Genomic DNA, 17,246 nt, shown 5'->3' on the forward strand with positions numbered 1-17,246 from the left:
TTTTTAATTTCCGATTTTTAAACGAAACATTTCTTGAAATTTTCGGCAACTTTGAAAAAAGTAATACTTTTGGGATTAAACAGTCGATTTAACATTTATAAATTTAAAAAAGATGTGTTTTTTTAACCGAATATGAAACAGTGAAAATGAAAAGGCTCGATTTAAAGAAAAAAAAAGTTGTGTTTTTAAGAATTATTTTAGTTTGAGTTGTTGATTGAATGTAGATTTTTCCATACGGACGCCTGCTTGAATTTCTCGGTTCCCTTTGAAAATCGGAAAAATCAACTGGAAGATTTGATTTGGGTCAAATCAGCTTACACAGTAAAAAAAAACATGGTGATATTACATCTCGGAAGGGTACATCTGTTATGTTAGAATGTGTAATTTTACCTCTGAAAATGAGTAATTTTACCACTTTTCTGTAATTGATGTAAAATTACATCATAAAAGAGGTTATATTCAACCTTCCAAAATTACAACATTCAAATTTTCTCAGCGGCGTGTTGGCCGTGCGGGTTGGGGCGCGGACTTAGTAAGCTAGATATAACTATCGCCGGGTTGATATTTTTTGGGATTACAGATATTTTTACTAGCGTCTGCCAGATGTAAATTTACACATTATTAGAGGTAAAATTAAACCTTTTTTTCTGACAAAGAAGATGTACCCCTTTTTAGATGTAATTTTACCACGACTTTTTTTACACAATCACTGAGTTTTCGTCAAAGCTGAACCTTCTCAGAAATGATTAAAAGAGTCAAAAGGTTAGAATTGAGTAATTTTAACTCGATCATATAATTCACAGCGTGTCAAAACCTTCATAACATCGTTGCTTAGAAGGCATGTCGTCGACCCTTATTTTTAACGCGTTACAGATCACAAGAGTGCCCTTTCGACGCTTTATCAATCTCAACTATTACATTCATAAGTCGTTACTACTGTACTAATCATGCATGGCCTTTTTAAGATAGTTTTAAGTAATTTGTGTGTTAAGTAATCTTCAGCAAGAACAAATTTACTAATTACAATCTTTAAACTCCACCACCCAAAACAAAAAAAAAACCCTCACTTCAACAGTGTCAACCGGCACCGGCAAGGACGGCAAATCGTCGTCCGGCGGCACCAGCATAAAGCACTCGCCGGACGGGGACCTCGAGATCAGCCAGACGCAGCACATTACGCCGACGAACGGCGAGGGCGGCGCCGGCGGAAGCGGTGGCACTGGCCACGACAGCACCAACAACAACAACAACGCGTACGGCGGCAGCGGCGTGTTGATCATGAACGCCAAGAATGAGGACCGGACCGCCAGCTTCTTCGCGCAGCCGGGCATTCTCGCAGGTTAGTGTCGGATAGTACTGTACTTTGAAGAGTTGTCCTTTGAAAATTATTAATTTTGATATTATTGTAAGATTTTAATTTTAACAGCCAATTTGGTTGAAGCTGACCTTCCGTTTATGAATGTAATTTTTGAGCACTCAACCACCATTTTACGCATAATTGTCCCAAGTCACATAGAGTTTCCTTTATACATGAAAATGTATTCGTAGAACAGTTGTAGAAAGCCCTTTACAGACACTGGATCTATGATCCCTGAATTTTGGAAATATATTTAATCTATATTTTTTTTTATTTGGCCCAAACCTTGTGGAGGCCTTCCCTACGACGAAAACCGCAGGGGGTGGGGGGGGGAGGGAATCGGCGACTGTCGAGACTCCATACAAAAAAGATTTGTTTTGTATGGAAATTATCCAAGAGGGGAGGGAGGGGGAGTCTAAGATTTCAAAAAAGTGTCCACGTGGTTTATGAATGGTCCCTTTTCAAAAATCCGTTTATTTCTATTTTTGAAATTTTATGCTATACGTTTTAGGGGCAAATCCCGCAACTTTTGAGCCATTAAGAAATACGGGCAGAAATTTTGCCACCGAGTTACGATTTTTTAAATATGTTTTTTAATAAAAAAAAAAGGATCCGTAAAAACACAATAAAAAATCAGGGTGTCGAGAAAATGGGAATCTACCGAAATCCACAAAAAAATCTGGAAAATGTTTGAAATTTTTCTTCAAAAAGTAGGGATAAGTCTCCGTGGGCTTTGATGATGAAAGCTAGTCTTAAAGTCTTTACGCTTAGGGATGATAAGATTGGTTTTCCCAGGTCCTGTGGGTCGTCAGGACTTTGGCAGCCCTACGGCGCGTGCCTCCGGGTGGCGGATGGAGGATAAAGGGATGAGTTAACTGGAGTGACAGGCTGCAAGGGATCCGGATCCTCAGCAGTCTTCAAAACAGTAAGCTATCCTATGGGCATTGCTTACAAAGATGTTCTCTTAAGAACAAAACGACCTCTTTGAAGAAAAGCGCTCACGCGGACCGGATCATCACTCGATGGAAAGTGCTTTTACTCTGTAGTACTAGCGCGAGTACTCACAAGATAAGCTACGTTGCGAGATGATATTATTTTCTTTTCATTGTAAAAATGCTTAGCTTTTGAAGGCCCTGGGCATGAGTAGAGATCTCAACGCCGTTAGCAATGTTGGCTTAAAAATAAAATTCATTGGATAATATCACCCTCCCCCCAGCCAACATTTTTGCCATGCGAAGCGGGCCTCTAACACTGTGTCTAGGTAACACCTAGCTAGGAGCGATCAGTGGACAAACACAAGAGGTGATCCCAGGGTCGATTAGGAGTTCATGAAGCAAATTAGTCGTCTCCCACCCCTTTTAAATTGAAAAATGAACTCTGAAACCAGCGTCTACTCACAACAACAGAAACCGAGGCCTCTTCTAGGCATTCTAGGGTCTAAATTACTGCTTGCCATACAATTTTGAAATCAATGATTAGAGTATTTGGGATAATTATTTTCAACATTACAATATTTATCTGTTTGTTATCTCCACATTACTTTCTATAACAGGTTTTAAAAAGAATACTTTCTGTTGTTACATAAGCCTTTTGCTTGTTCAACAGACAATTTAGAAATGTTAGGTGTTAAGCGGAATTAAGCTAGACCATTTAGAAATTTAGAAGTGCATTTAGGTTTAGGCACACTTATTTTAACCATGAGCTTCAGTTTTATTTTTATTATTATTTCGAGAAGATTTGTAGGGTTTATTCTCCCTAATGAGTTCGTTCCTTAGAAATTAGGAGAAAAAAGATACTGCCGCCACCTTTGTTTAATATTTGCAGGTACCCAGCCTCATCAGCGGAGCTGGTCAAAGGATGACCAGGTCAAATTCGTTACTGACCAATTCCGACATCAACTGGCGAAGGTGATCTAGGACATCTGACGGCGGTTGCGGGGTCGTCCTCTCAAAAGCTAAGTAACAAATCAGTAAAGTAATCGTATTACAGGCCTGCCTATTATGGTCATGTTGAATACGATTAACTACAACACTAACCATTTAAACTTTCAGCAAACAAGACTTATGACGGACGTGACAAGACGAGGGCCTGTTAAGCTTTTAACCATTGTTTCCTGTTGTTTTCTTTGCTTCTGATAATTAATTACTTTCGTTGATTGATTGTAAACCTCAACATATAAATTCATTTTGATAACTTTGCGTTTGTTGGGATGGTTTAATAATCGGTTAGTAAAGGTCCATTTGTGCGTGGATAGTGTACTCCGTTCGCTAGGGTTCCTTGGAGTCAGTTCTGTGGGGTTTAACAGTCTCGACAGTTTAAACCTATAGCGCTGATTTTGGGAAGCTCGTGCGAACGGGGTTTTTAATGAACATTGGGGGCGGCGATTGAGCACGAAGTTTCGATTTAGCTTATTTACATCATTACACGATTACATACTCTTACAAACACAATCTCATTTTAACCTACCCAATCATGTCCTCAATCCCCGCTCCCATGGAGTGCGAGCGATCCGCATGTGATTGACACGACCATTACCGTTCCTTTACACAACCGGACTTGGACTGACTTGATCCTGGCTATCCCACCTCGATCCGCAAAAAAAAAAAAAAAAAAAGTAGGGATAAGTCTGGAGTCCCAACTTTTTAATATTTTGTTCCATTTTCAACACAATTGTATTCAATTCCTTTTTTTGTAATTTTTATAAATATTTGACAAAATTTGAATATGGCAGTAATTTTTGCAGTATATTTTCTTTTAAAACTGGATTTAACTTTTAAATTGAAAACTTAAAATGCTGAACAAATTGGAATACTATGAACATCATAAATATTTGTTTTTATTTAGGCCGTTGCAAATATTTTTTGAAGTTTATGTCCCTCGGCTCTGACCAAAGTCGAGGGGGCAACAAAACAAAAAAAAAAATATATAAAAATTTAAATTACAAGCCTAGGTTTAAACATTTTGACGAAAAAAGTATTTTAAAATGTATTTTTCGTGAAAAAAAAAACTTTTCGTGGGACTATACATTGGTATTTTATGAAATTTTAAAATGTTTTCAAAGGAGCCTAAAAATGCTAAATATGATTTAAAATGAAGGAAAATGCATTTTAACTGGTTTTCAGTTGATTAAACTTTAAATTTCATTAAAATTTTGAAGTTGTTCGAAAAAATATTTTTGCCCCCTAAAACTCAGGCCGATTTTGAAGGGGGGCGACATAAACTTTGAACAATATTTAGAATGGCCTTATAGAATTGAGGGGTAATTTAAAATAACATTTATAGAGCTATTGCAGCCGAAAACAGGAAATTTTTATCTACTTTTTTCTCCACCCCCTCCGATTTCAATGATTTTTTTGTAGACATGTTATTCTACGCTTAGGTAAGCCATTTTTGTGTACATGGAGTTAGTATCACTCGATAATGACATTTGAGAAGGGCGTAAGTGTTTTCAATATTTTTGTAATTCGTAATTTAAATATTACTGTATCTCGAAGCCGTTGCATCGTATCAAAAAGTGGTCAAAGAAAAACTTGTAGGAAATTTGACGGGCTTTCCGAAAAAAAATACACTGAAAGAAATAAACACGCCACTTTTATGACATTTTTTGATTTTTAAGGTTAAATGTCAAATTTGAAGGTGAGCCCACGATTTTTTTCGTTCAATTTTTTTGTGAAAATAGCCAAAGATGTTTCAAAAAGACTCACGAAAAATGCAGGATGGAGCATCTCACCCAAAAAAATACAAAAATCATTTACTGAAATTGTTTTTTTTTCTTCAAAATTTTCAAAAACCCAATACGGGAATAGATTCTCCAGACCGTCTTCATATATACTATTGTCCTAAGTCCAATTCTTGTAAAGTTACAGTGGTTTTAAAAATAAAAATGTTGAAAAATTTGGTTTTTTGATGGTTTTTGACAAATTCTAAATTACTGACTTGATTTTTCAGTCTTGAGCAACTCTCTACGAAATCGGCCGATTTCGACCATTTTTATTTTTTTGTATTTTTTAATTTGACTCAAACTTTGTGGGGGCCTTCCCTATGACCAAATAAGCTATTTTGCGTCATTGATTCACCCATACAAGTCTCTATACAATTTTGGCTGCTGTCCATACAAAAATGGTATGTAAATATTCAAACAGCTGTAACGGCTAAGTTGTAGGTATTTTTGAGGACTTTTGAGAAAAAAAAATAATAAACAGAAATTTTTTTTTGCAGATTTTTAATCAACTTTTTTTTTACAAAAACTCAATTTCCCAAAATACGTATTTTTTGATTTTCGAGATTTTTTGATATGTTTTAGGGGACAAAAATCCGCAACTTTTGAGCTATAGAGAAACATGGTGAAAAAATCGGCCGCCGAGTTATGAATTTTTGAAAAAATAGTGATTTTTGGAAAAAATCGAAGTTTTATTCAAAAACAAATTTGACATTATTTTTTAATGAAAATTGAATTTGCAATCGAAAAGTACTTAATAGATGTTTTGATAAAGGGCTCCGTTTTCAAGATATAGCCACTGAAAGTTTCATTTTAGTGAAATATTTGAAGTTTTTCAATTTTTAAAAAAATATTGACCATTTCTATAAATATTTGTTTTGAAAAGTTCAGAAAATTTGCTATAAATTTGTCTAAGAGACATTGAAGATTGGACCTCGGGTTGCTGAGATAGAGCCGCTTTAAGAAAAAGAAACACGAAAATTGAAGTTTTCTAAGTCTCATCAAAACAACCCACCATTTTTTAATGTCGGTATCTCAGCAACTAATGGTCCGATTTTCAATGTTATAACATGAAACATTCGTGAAATTATCCGATCTTTTCGAAAAAAATATTCCGAAAATTTTTAAATCAAGACTAAAATTTTAAAAGGGCCAAACATTACGCCCATTTAAAATGCTTTGCCGAAGACACCAAATCGATCAGCAGTTTCCTTCAAAACAGGTTTTCGGCTTCTTTGGTCATATAGAAGGCCTCTAACAAGCTTAAGCCAAATTTTCAAAAACTCAAATGCAATCCATCTCCGGAATTCGGTGGTGGATTCAAGGTAGCCTTGGTAATGTTGCACTTTCCAGCAATATCAAACTGATTGAGTCAAACTTTTCGATTCTTGCTGGTGAAACTAAAACTGCAAATCGCGACAAAAAAAGCTATTACAGTCACGGCCATTTGGCAGAAACGCCAACTGGTTTGAAAATTCATTTTTGATTAGCTTCATTATTGGCTGATATCTAGGTTTAGTCATGCTTAAAGCTTTTGTTGAAACAAAATAAAGTTTGAAACATTTCACCCAAAATTGATATCATTAGCAATGATTGCAACCATCAAAAATGTTTTTTTTTTTTGCTAAATTAAGGAAAATTGCTGCATTTAAATTAAAAAAAAAACCATTTCGATTTTCCCCTTTAGAAGCCATATAAACTCGCAATACCTTCTCATTGCGTAGTTTGCACAATGTGCCTCGTGAAGCTCGTTGTTGTCCTGCTCGTTTTGGCGCTGTCCACGTCTCTCCGAGCTGAGGAAAGTGCTTTTCAAATCAGTGACTGCTCACTTGCGTCCGGTTCGAATTGTTCGTGGATTAATTCGGGTAGAATGGCCGACTACATTGCCGTTCAGAATACATCGCTCACAACACCGCCCCCGAACAACCCCGAGCACCTGTTCAACCTACTTCAAGACCCGCGGCATAGTAGATGTTTTTATTTGAGTTTTTTTGTCCGTGGTGGGATTCTCAAACTAGGAGTGCAATGCAGCTCAATTTATAATAGTTTTTTCCGAAATGAGTTTTCAAGTAAAATTCAATCAGTCCTCGGGTCACTGCATCGAGCGTAGTTCTCTAACGAAGAAACGCGCCGAAAAGTGCGGAATCTTCGCCAATGAGCAGTTAAAACTGACCTTCCTGGGCGACGACGAACATCGGCTGCTGCTGGAGGACTTGTCCGGGATGGTTCCAGCTGGGACGTCGTTGTTGCTCCAGAAAATGAATCCAGCCTTTGACAAGCAGTGTGAATGTCCAAATCTTATCATGTTTTTAATCAAGAAACAGAGCTGCATTAAGACGGTGCTAAAATAAAGTAAATTTGGAACATTGTTTTTTTTTTAATACGTTTGTCGACAAACATCGTAACATTTGTTTAATTTGTTCAATTTTTCACGAGAAATATTAAAAATGTAATAAAATTTTGATTCATAAAGTTTTCTGCCACTCACTCATAAACTGCCAGAAACCGCTCGTGCATTCGTTTATTTACACAACCAAGCACGCAGTATAAAACTTCTTCTTCCACTTACTTTCACCACCTTGTTTTGCTCTCGCTTCTAATGTGATATTCTACTTACAACAACTCCCCCTTCCAAAGGGCCGCACTACTCGAAATTGGGTCAAACGCCTCTCCAGATGTCAACAGCAATGCCATAGATAATGGAATGTTTTTTTTTTCCTTTTTTGCAAAAAAAAGTGTAATCAAATGTAGTTAGTTTTGAAAATTATATTTTTTTTTGGTTCAAAATTTTCAATTTTTTTATAGCACACAGCAAAAAATCCGATGGTAAAATCGCATGCCAAAGCATGCACATCACCTTCGTCAAAATAAACACTTAATATTACACACTGCATGTAAAATTTTTGCCAACACAAAAAAAAAGTTGCAACCGACGGGATTCAAACCCAGCACCAACAGTAAGGACTGGCGCCTTAGCCCACTCGGCCATCAAACCGATGCAAATCTGTAAGGATAAACGCATATATCAGCTTGACATTTCGGTCAAGTAGGTTTCACGTACTGATGGGCTACATATTTCAGGGCGTAAAATTACATCAAATTGCATAAAATAATGCAATTTTTTTTTTTACACCCAGTACACTAACACGCAGCTGGATAACTACTTTTTTAGCTGTGCAGATATTTTTTGAATAATTTCAGGACGTTTTTGCTTTTTTTTGTCTTCCTAACCTTACTGAAATCACTTGAAAACTTTTTAATTTGACCTCCAAGGTTACGCTGTAATTTCATCCCAATTTAGACTGAAACATTTTCATTACACCATAAAATTGGTAAAATTACACATTTTCAGAGGTAAAATTAGGTTTTTCAAAAGTTATGATTAAAAAAATGATTTTGGCTAAAGTACCAAAGATTGTAAAAAGATTGGTTTTTGTAAGAAAAATCGTCATGTTAAATCTTTTCAGAATAATAATTAAAAGACCTTTGGCTTCTCCATAAATTACGTCACGCTAAAATCAGATAAAAATTACCCCTTTGTCACGCTTTCCTATACTTATAACACACAATGTCACACTTTCTCAGACCCCCTTAGAGCGTGACATACTTTATGGATGACGCCTTTCCAACGAGTCAAAATACCCGATCCGATGGGCTTCCAAAATATACACTTGGAATAATCGAATCACAGAAAAAAAGTGAATCAGAATTTTCAAATCCAATATTGAAATCTTGAAAAAATGCATTTTGTAAATTAAATAGGTAATCTACTATTCGAATTTGATTGAAATGGGGTCGCAGAACTCGAATTAGATGTTAAAACTAAGAAAATAAAAAATAGTTATTATTATTACCAAGTACTTTTTTACAACTGGATCTCATATGTTTCGATTAAAATATTGTCCGAATTCATCAGGCAAACTATCGTCATGAAAAAATATATTAAAAAAAATCGTTTTTTTTATCTAAAAATATGTACAACTACATATGATTTTTTTTGTAAAAATAAAAATATTTCTTGTAAAAAAAAGAGCCACACAGAAAAAAAAACATGGTAATATTACATCTGGGAAGGGGTACATCTTTTAAATCAGAAAAAAGGTGTAATTTTACCTCTGGAAAGGTGTAATTTTACCACTTTTCTGGTGTTATGTCACTTTTTAAGTCTAAATTGAGGTAAAATTACATCATAAAAGAGGTAATATTCAACCTTCCAAAATTACAGCTTCCAAATTTACATTATTTTTTACTGTGCACCCCTGAATATTTTTTTGTAAGGCTGTGTAAGTTTCCTTTGAAAATTGAAAATCTTGGAAAATCGGGCAATTATTGCCACAAAGAATTCGAATCGATGAAAATGAATTGTCAGTAATTTTCAACTGACGATAACTCTGAAAAAATATTTTTATCAAAACAGAACAGAAAATTCCTTAAATTTTTCATTTTTAAGGGTGCACAGCAACGAAGGAAGCTGTTGTCTTCTTATTCCAAAATTGTCAAACTTACGGACCCAATCCTGCATCAACGGGATTGTAAAATTAGTCAAACTTTGATGTAAATTACTTTGTGAACAGTACTTTACTGCCGTTCTACGCATAACTGTCCCATGTTCAAAAAAGTGCAACTGAAAAAAACGCGATTGAAATTTTTCGACCGATTTCTGTGTTTCTTCGCATAATTGTCCCATGGGTTCCTATTCGCCCTATGTGTCCCTAATCGCTATACAACAGGTAAACAAGGCATAATGCTTAGTAAAACTAATGATTCCGTTTAAGAAAATACTTGGTGGGACAATTATGCGTAGAAGTACAACGATGGGACAAACAGACTTGGTGTTGTTTTCAATGAGTTTCCGAACAAAGCACTAGATTTTATGTGTTTTTCGAAAAGTAAACGTCAAACTAAACCTAAAATTGACAAAAAGTCAGAATCGACCAAAAATGACATGGGACAATTATGCGTAGAACGGCAGTTTAGGGGATGAATAAAAAACTATTTTGATAGTACCCGTAGTTTTGAAGATACTAAAATGTCTGTAACAAAAATTTGGGTGCAAAAGCTCTGGTTGTTGTGTACCGTTAACGGGACGCTCCATAAAACACGTGGTCACTTTTTTTGGAATCACAGACCCCCTTAACCCTTCCCCTCTTGTGGACAATTTCTAGGGTTAGTGAAATTTCACGATTTCGCGGAAGCGTGAAATCCGCGAAATTTGGATTTTTCCGCGAAATCCCGTGAAATTTTATGATGGTGTGAAATTCTAATGATTTTTGTCAAAATAATTTATCAAACTAAAATATGAATGAAAAAAATCTTATGGAAAATGGTTTTTATTTGCATTTTGCCTTCCTCACTGAGGTAAGGCTATAATCCTGCTCTGAAAATGAACTTTTTATTAAAAGCTCCTAGACCCACCTTCATGTATACATATCGACTCAGAATCGAAAACTGAACAAATGTTTGTGTGTGTGTATGTGTGTGTGTATGTGTGTGTGTATGTGTGTGTGTATGTGTGTGTGTATGTGTGTGTGTATGTGTGTGTGTATGTGTGTGTGTATGTGTGAGTATGTATGTATGTGACCAAAATTCTCACTGAGTTTTCTAAGCACTGGCTGAACCGATTTTGATCGAACCAGTTGCATTCGACTTGGTTTAAGGTCTCATACATCGCTATTGAATTGTTTGAAGTTTCGATAAGTAGTTCAAAAGTTATGTATAAAAACGTGTTTTCGCAAATATCCGGATCTCAATTATATGCACGTAAACGATGTCCGGATCCATCATCCGACCCATCGTTGGTTAGGTAATTAAAAGGCCTTTCCAATGATTCCAAAACATTGAAGATCTGGCAACCCTGTCTCGAGTTATGACCACTTAAGTGATATTTATGTACTTTTTTGAAGCCGGATCTCACCTAAATGAATGTAAACTATGTCCGGATCCATCATCCGACCCATCGTTGGTTAGGTAATTTAAAGGCCTTTCCAATGAGTCCCAAACATTGAAGATCTGACAATCCTGTCTCAAGTTATTACCACATAAGTTATATTTATGTACTTTTTTAAAGCCGGATCTCACTTAAATGTACGTAAACTATGTCCGGATCCATCATCCGACCCATCGTTGGTTAGGCAATTGAGAGGCCTTTCCAATGAGTCCAAAACATTGAAGATCTGGCAACCCTGTCTCGAGTTATGACCACTTAAGTGATATGTATGTATTTTGTTGAAGCCGGATCTCACCTAAATGAATGTAAACTATGTCCGGATCCATCATCCGACCCATTGTTGGTTAGGTAATTAAAAGGCCTTTCCAATGAGTCCAAAACATACAAGATCTGACAACTCTGTCTCGAGTTATGACCACTTAAGTGATATTTATGTACTTTTTTGAAGCCGGATCTCACTTAAATGTATGTAAACTATGTCCGGATTCATCATCCAACCCATCGTTGGTTAGGTAATTTAAAGGCCTTTCCAATGAGTCCAAAACATTGCAGATCTGGCAATCCTGTCTTGAGTTATGACCACTTAAGTGATATTTATGTACTTTTTTGAAGCCGGATCTCACCTAAATGAATGTAAACTATGTCCGGATCCATCATCCGACCCATCGTTGATTAGGAAATTGAAAGGCCTTTCCAATGAGTCCAAAACATAGAAGATCTGGCAACCCTGTCTCGAGTTATGACCACTTAAGTGATATTTATGTACTTTTTTGAAGCCGGATCTCACCTAAATGAATGTAAACTATGTCCGGATCCATCATCCGACCCATCGTTGATTAGGTAATTAAAAGGCCTTTCCAATGAGTCCAAAACATTGAAGATCTGGCAACTCTGGCTCGAGTTATGACCACTTAAGTGATATTTATGTACTTTTTTGAAGCCGGATCTCACTAAAATGTATGTAAAATATGTCCGGATCCATCATCCAACCCATCGTTGGTTAGGTAATTAAAAGGCCTTTCCAATGAGTCCAAAACATTGAAGATCTGGCAACCCTGTCTTGAGTTATGACCACTTAAGTGATATTTATGTACTTTTTTGATGCCGGATCTCTCTTAAATGTATGTAAACTATGTCCGGTTCCATCATCCGACCCATCGTTGGTTAGGTAATTGAAAGGCCTTTCCAATGAGTCTAAAACATTGAAGATCTGGCAACCCTGTCTGGAGTTATTACCACATAAGTTATATTTATGTACTTTTTTAAAGCCGGATCTCACTTAAATGTACGTAAACTATGTCCGGAACCATCATCCGACCCATCGTTGGTTAGTCAATTGAAAGGCCTTTCCAATGAGTCCAAAACATTGAAGATCTGGCAACCCTCTCTCGAGTTATTACCACATAAGTTATATCTGTGTTTTTTTCTGGAACTAAACAAAGCTGAAATGTGTGTCCAAACCACTCATATTACCCATTTTTGGTAAAAAGTGAGGAAGGCATCATCCACATAGGTGGATTAGGTTAGTTTTTTTTATTTGGCTCAACAAGACTTACATTTTAAAAGGGCCAAACATTGAATACTACGCCCATTTAAAATGCTAGCCTAGACTTAAAAAATTTCAAAATATTTTTTTCGAAATGATCGGAAAATTTTACGAATGTTTTATGTTTTAACATTGAAAATCGGACCAATAATTGCTGAGATATCGACATTAGAAAATGGTGAGCTGTTTGGGTGAGACTTGGAAAACTTCAATTTTCCTGTTTTTATTTTTTTAAGCAGCTGTATCACAGCAACCAGAAGTCCAATCTTCAATTACTCTTTGACAATTTTATAGCAAATTTTCCTGAAATTTTCAAAAAAAATATTTTTAGAAATGGTCACTTATGGTCACTATTTTTAAAAATCAGAAAACTGCAAATATTTGCAAATATGTACTTTTCGATTGCAAATTCAATTTTACATAAAAAATTGACGTAAGTTTTTTTGGTATAAAATTTCGAGAATAACTATTTTTTCAAAAAATCATAACTCAGCGTCAGATTTTTTGACCATGTTTCTCTATGGCTCAAAAGTTGCGGGTTTTTGTCCCCTAAAACATAAAAAAATTCGAAAATCAAAAAATACGTTTTTTGGGAAATTGAGTTTTGTGAAAAAAATGGATTAAGAATCTGCAAAAAAAAAATCCGTTTGCCTATTTTTTTCTCAATAGTCCTCAGCAATACCTACAACTTTGCCGAAGACACCAATCAGATCAGAAAGTTCACTCAAAATTTATAGCTTTTTGAATATTTACGTACCATTTTTGTATGGACAGCAACCAAAATTGTATGGAGACTTGTATGGGTGAACCTATGACACAAAATAAAAATAAATGAAAATGGTCGAAATCGGCCGATTTCGTAGAGAGTTGCTCATATATTAAAGGCAAAATCGAATTTGCAATCGAAAAATATTCCCACCTTTTTTATAAAATGATCCATTTTTAAGTTATAGCTTCTTCTACGTATAAATTTCCAATTTATTTTGTTTTATTTTTGCACTTTAAAAATATTTTTTGAAAACAAAATCACCCCAGAAAACAAATATTTTTGTAAAGCTTTGTAAATTTCCTTTGAAAATTGAAAATCTCTGAAAATCGGGCATTTTTTTTTCACAAAGAATTCGAATCGAGGAAAATGAATTGTCTATAAATGTAGAAATTTGAACCTTTTCGATTTTTATTTTTATTTCTCAATTAAACTATTGCTCAAATATTAGTCTGAACTATCAAATTAGGAAAATAATCTAAAAGTTTAATTTTAAAATTTCTTTTATCAAAAAAAAAACAAAAAAAATCGCAAATGTTTCCTTTTTTAACGGGGACCCTCCATAAATCACATGGATATACCCCTCTTCTCCCCTCGTGCACAATTTCCATACATAACAAATGTTTTTGTATGAATCGTGAGCAACCACTAACCCCCGCCCCCTCCTTCCTTCCTTCCTTCCTTCTCATGGAGTCTACGTGGTTTATGGATGATCCCGAAGCTGTATCTCAGAAACTTATTGTTTGATTTTCAAAGTTCCTGTAAGAAAATTGTAGGAAATTTCCAGGCTTTTTTATAATTAGTGTTGCTTTTCTTTAAAATTTATTTATAAAAAAAACAAAAGGAAATAACATATTTTTCGATTTCAAATGCAATATTACTTTAAAAAACGATTGTTAATAATTGTTTGTCCAGGTTGTCAATATTTTCAAAAAGACACGTATTTTTCAAAAGAAAAATCATCTCATCATCAGCAGATGTATTTTATAGTACTTTAAAACAAAACAAAAAATCAAAAAATAAAAAAAATGTTTTTTTTAATTTAAATATTTTTCAAAGTTTATGTCCTAATCGTTCTTATTAAAACCTACAACTTTGCCGAAAACACCTAGTCGATCAGGCAATATTTTGTGTGACCAGCCCCTAAAATTGTATGAAAACATGTATGGAATTACTATTCACGCAGAATTGCTTCTTTTGAAATAGGGAAAATAAAAATAAACAGAGAAAAATCGATAAGCGAAACCGTAACGAACTACTAACTTACACATTTGGAAAATTTGGCTTGAAAATTGAAATTTGGTTTCAGGGAAAAGTCTTGAAAGTCAGCTAAAATGTTAGCCCAATTGGTTCCGAGGTATCGTGGCTCACAATTTTCGATGATCACAAGATATTTCAAAAATTGCAATGCAGACAATTTGCTGGTCCATTTGTCTGTGCCCACTCATACACGTAGTACGTCCCAAAGCCAGGCAGAAACGCTGAAGGTGGCAAAAATTAGCTATGCCCACGTGATTAATGGACAAAGTCACTTTCCTGCGCCAGGCAGGAACAGTGTCCCTCTTCCCATTCTCCTCCCTCCAATGCCGGGCCTTTGCAAAATCCACTCCCCGACAAACAAGTCGTCGTCGTTCAAATTCATAAACACACTGCGAGAGCCTAGAGGAGTGGAACCTGTGCCGCCCCGTATGGCCAGATGGTAGTGCTTTTGCGGTAATTTCGGATTATTTATTAAGGTCGTCCCAAACCAATTCGTCGTCGAAGTTGGTTTGTTTTTGGTGAGAGAAGGGAGGGGGGGGGAAGGACACCCTTAACGGCAGCGCTCCATTATTTAACTTTCTTATTAATGTGCAAATAATTTATTGTTCTTGACCTTCCCACCTTTCCATCAACCAAACGAAGGTCGCCCCTGTGTCGTACGTACGCCAACGAAAACAACTACATCAAAAACCAAAAAACCAAGCCAAGGGATTTAGTTGATTGGGCCCTTCCATTAAAATTCAGCCAAACTTTTCGCTTTTTAGCCGGCTTAACGAGCCAACTTTGTGCCCCGGCTCGTAATTAATTTCGCTCGACCAAAGCCAGGAGAACCGTGAGACGAAGCTCACAAGCCGTCATTAAAATTTAAATCCAATTTCGCAAAATCAATGCCTTTGCCTCGCAAATGAGTCCTTCCTTTTTGGCGATGGATGGATGGATCGGTGGGTGAAAGTCGATAGGAAATTGTTCCGGAGCCGGATTTCGGAACCGGCGAGTTGGTGGAATAAGTGGAAGCTGGATATTCTTTGTTTTTGGACTTTTGAATGAAATAATGAGCTTAGCTAATAAAAAATTCTCTACGAAATCGGCCAATTTAATGCTTTTTTTTTGTTTTGATTAGGCTCAAACTAATCGAGGCCTTCTCTGTGTGCTAAGAAGCCATTTTGTGACATTGGTTTTGGTTCACCCATACAAGTCTCCTTACAAGGTTGTCCATGAAAAATTGTTACATAAATATTCAAAAACTTGTATCCTTGGAGGATTTTTCTCGATTTTTTTTATTACCATGAAAAAAAATCTCCAAATCCTTATTCTTTCATTTTTGTTTTTTTTTTAGACAATTTAGCAGACAATATCCTGCAATTTTTTTTTGTTAAAAGTTTGCAAAAAAAGTCTTACTACACTTTTTAATGAGAATTTTTGAACCTGCAATCGAAAAGTAATTAACAGAAATTTTGTTAAAGTGCGCAACTTTTTAATAGAACCCATAAGAATCTTGATAACTGATACTATTTGGCAAATTTTCAGGCAACTTTAGAAAAAAATCGAAGTGTTAAGCCATAGCTTGCCTCCCCAGCTACCATTTGAACACTTGAGATTTTGTCAAATAGCCTGGGATTTTGCTAAACAGTTCAAGCTGCCAAAATGCTTTTTTCAAGAAATTCTTCATTTCCAAAAACATATGAACAGTTCTCTGAGATTTCGGTCATTCGATTTTTTTTTGTATTTTTTAATCCAGCTGAAACTTTTTTGGTGCCTTCGGTATGCCCAAAGAAGCCATTTTGCATCATTAGTTTGTCCTTATAATTTTCCATACAAATTTGGCAGCTGTCCATACAAAAACGACGTTTGAAAATTCAAAAATCTGTATCTTTTGAAAGAATTTTTTGATCGATTTGGTGTCTTCGGCAAAGTTGTAAGTATGGATATAGACTACACTGAAAAAAAAAATGATACACGGTAAAACAATTTTTGGTGATTTTTTATTTAAGTTTTTGTCACTTTAACTTGATTTGCAAAAAAAAAAACTATTTTTAACTTTTTTTTTATTTTCTGATATGTTTTAGGAGACATCAAATGTCAACTTTTCAGAAATTCCCAGGTTGTGCAAAAAATCATTGACCGAGTTATGAATTTTTGAATCAATACTGATTTGAAAAAAAAAAACAAATATTTGTCGCAAAAATTTTACAATTTCATTTTTCGATATAAAATCAAATTTGCATTCAAAAAGTACTTTAGTGAAATTTTGATAAAGTGCACCGTAGAGCGTCCAATTTCCCGGGGTTACAGAATTCCCGGGAAACGGGAAATTTTCAACAAATTTCCCGGGAATTCCCGAGAAATTTGAAATTTAACGAAATTTATTCAGATTGATATTTTCCAACAGAATTATATAGAACAGCAACTTCAATGGTCAAAATGAGTCTGAGGATCATTCAATGGCTTGACTGCTTGTAGAAAAATCATGCAACTTTGAGAAAATATATAGATTTTCTAATTATTTATGCTGTCCCTGAAATCGTACCAAATCAAAAAAAAATATTTTTGGTATTTTTTGTTGAGCAGCATTTTTTTATTCAAAGTGTTTGGACAGTGAAAATCTATGCTCCACAACAATAAAATTGTTTTTAAATTTGCCTCAGTGACCAT

General features: G+C 35.2%; 1 protein-coding gene across 3 annotated transcripts in view; it reads left to right on the forward strand.

The window, feature by feature from the left end:
• The window catches only part of LOC6052662 (syndecan), a 79,593-nt gene that overhangs the window by 56,049 nt on the left and 6,298 nt on the right, over positions 1–17,246 (forward strand). For all 3 annotated transcript variants that reach the window (XM_038266025.1, XM_038266026.1, XM_038266027.1), the window contains exon 4: positions 1,076–1,339. In XM_038266025.1, the coding sequence (XP_038121953.1) occupies positions 1,076–1,339 (264 nt within the window). The remainder of the gene's footprint in view (positions 1–1,075; positions 1,340–17,246) is intronic.

The sequence above is a fragment of the Culex quinquefasciatus genome, chromosome 3 (assembly GCF_015732765.1).
Source record: "Culex quinquefasciatus strain JHB chromosome 3, VPISU_Cqui_1.0_pri_paternal, whole genome shotgun sequence".
NCBI classification, from domain to species: Eukaryota; Metazoa; Arthropoda; class Insecta; order Diptera; family Culicidae; genus Culex; species Culex quinquefasciatus.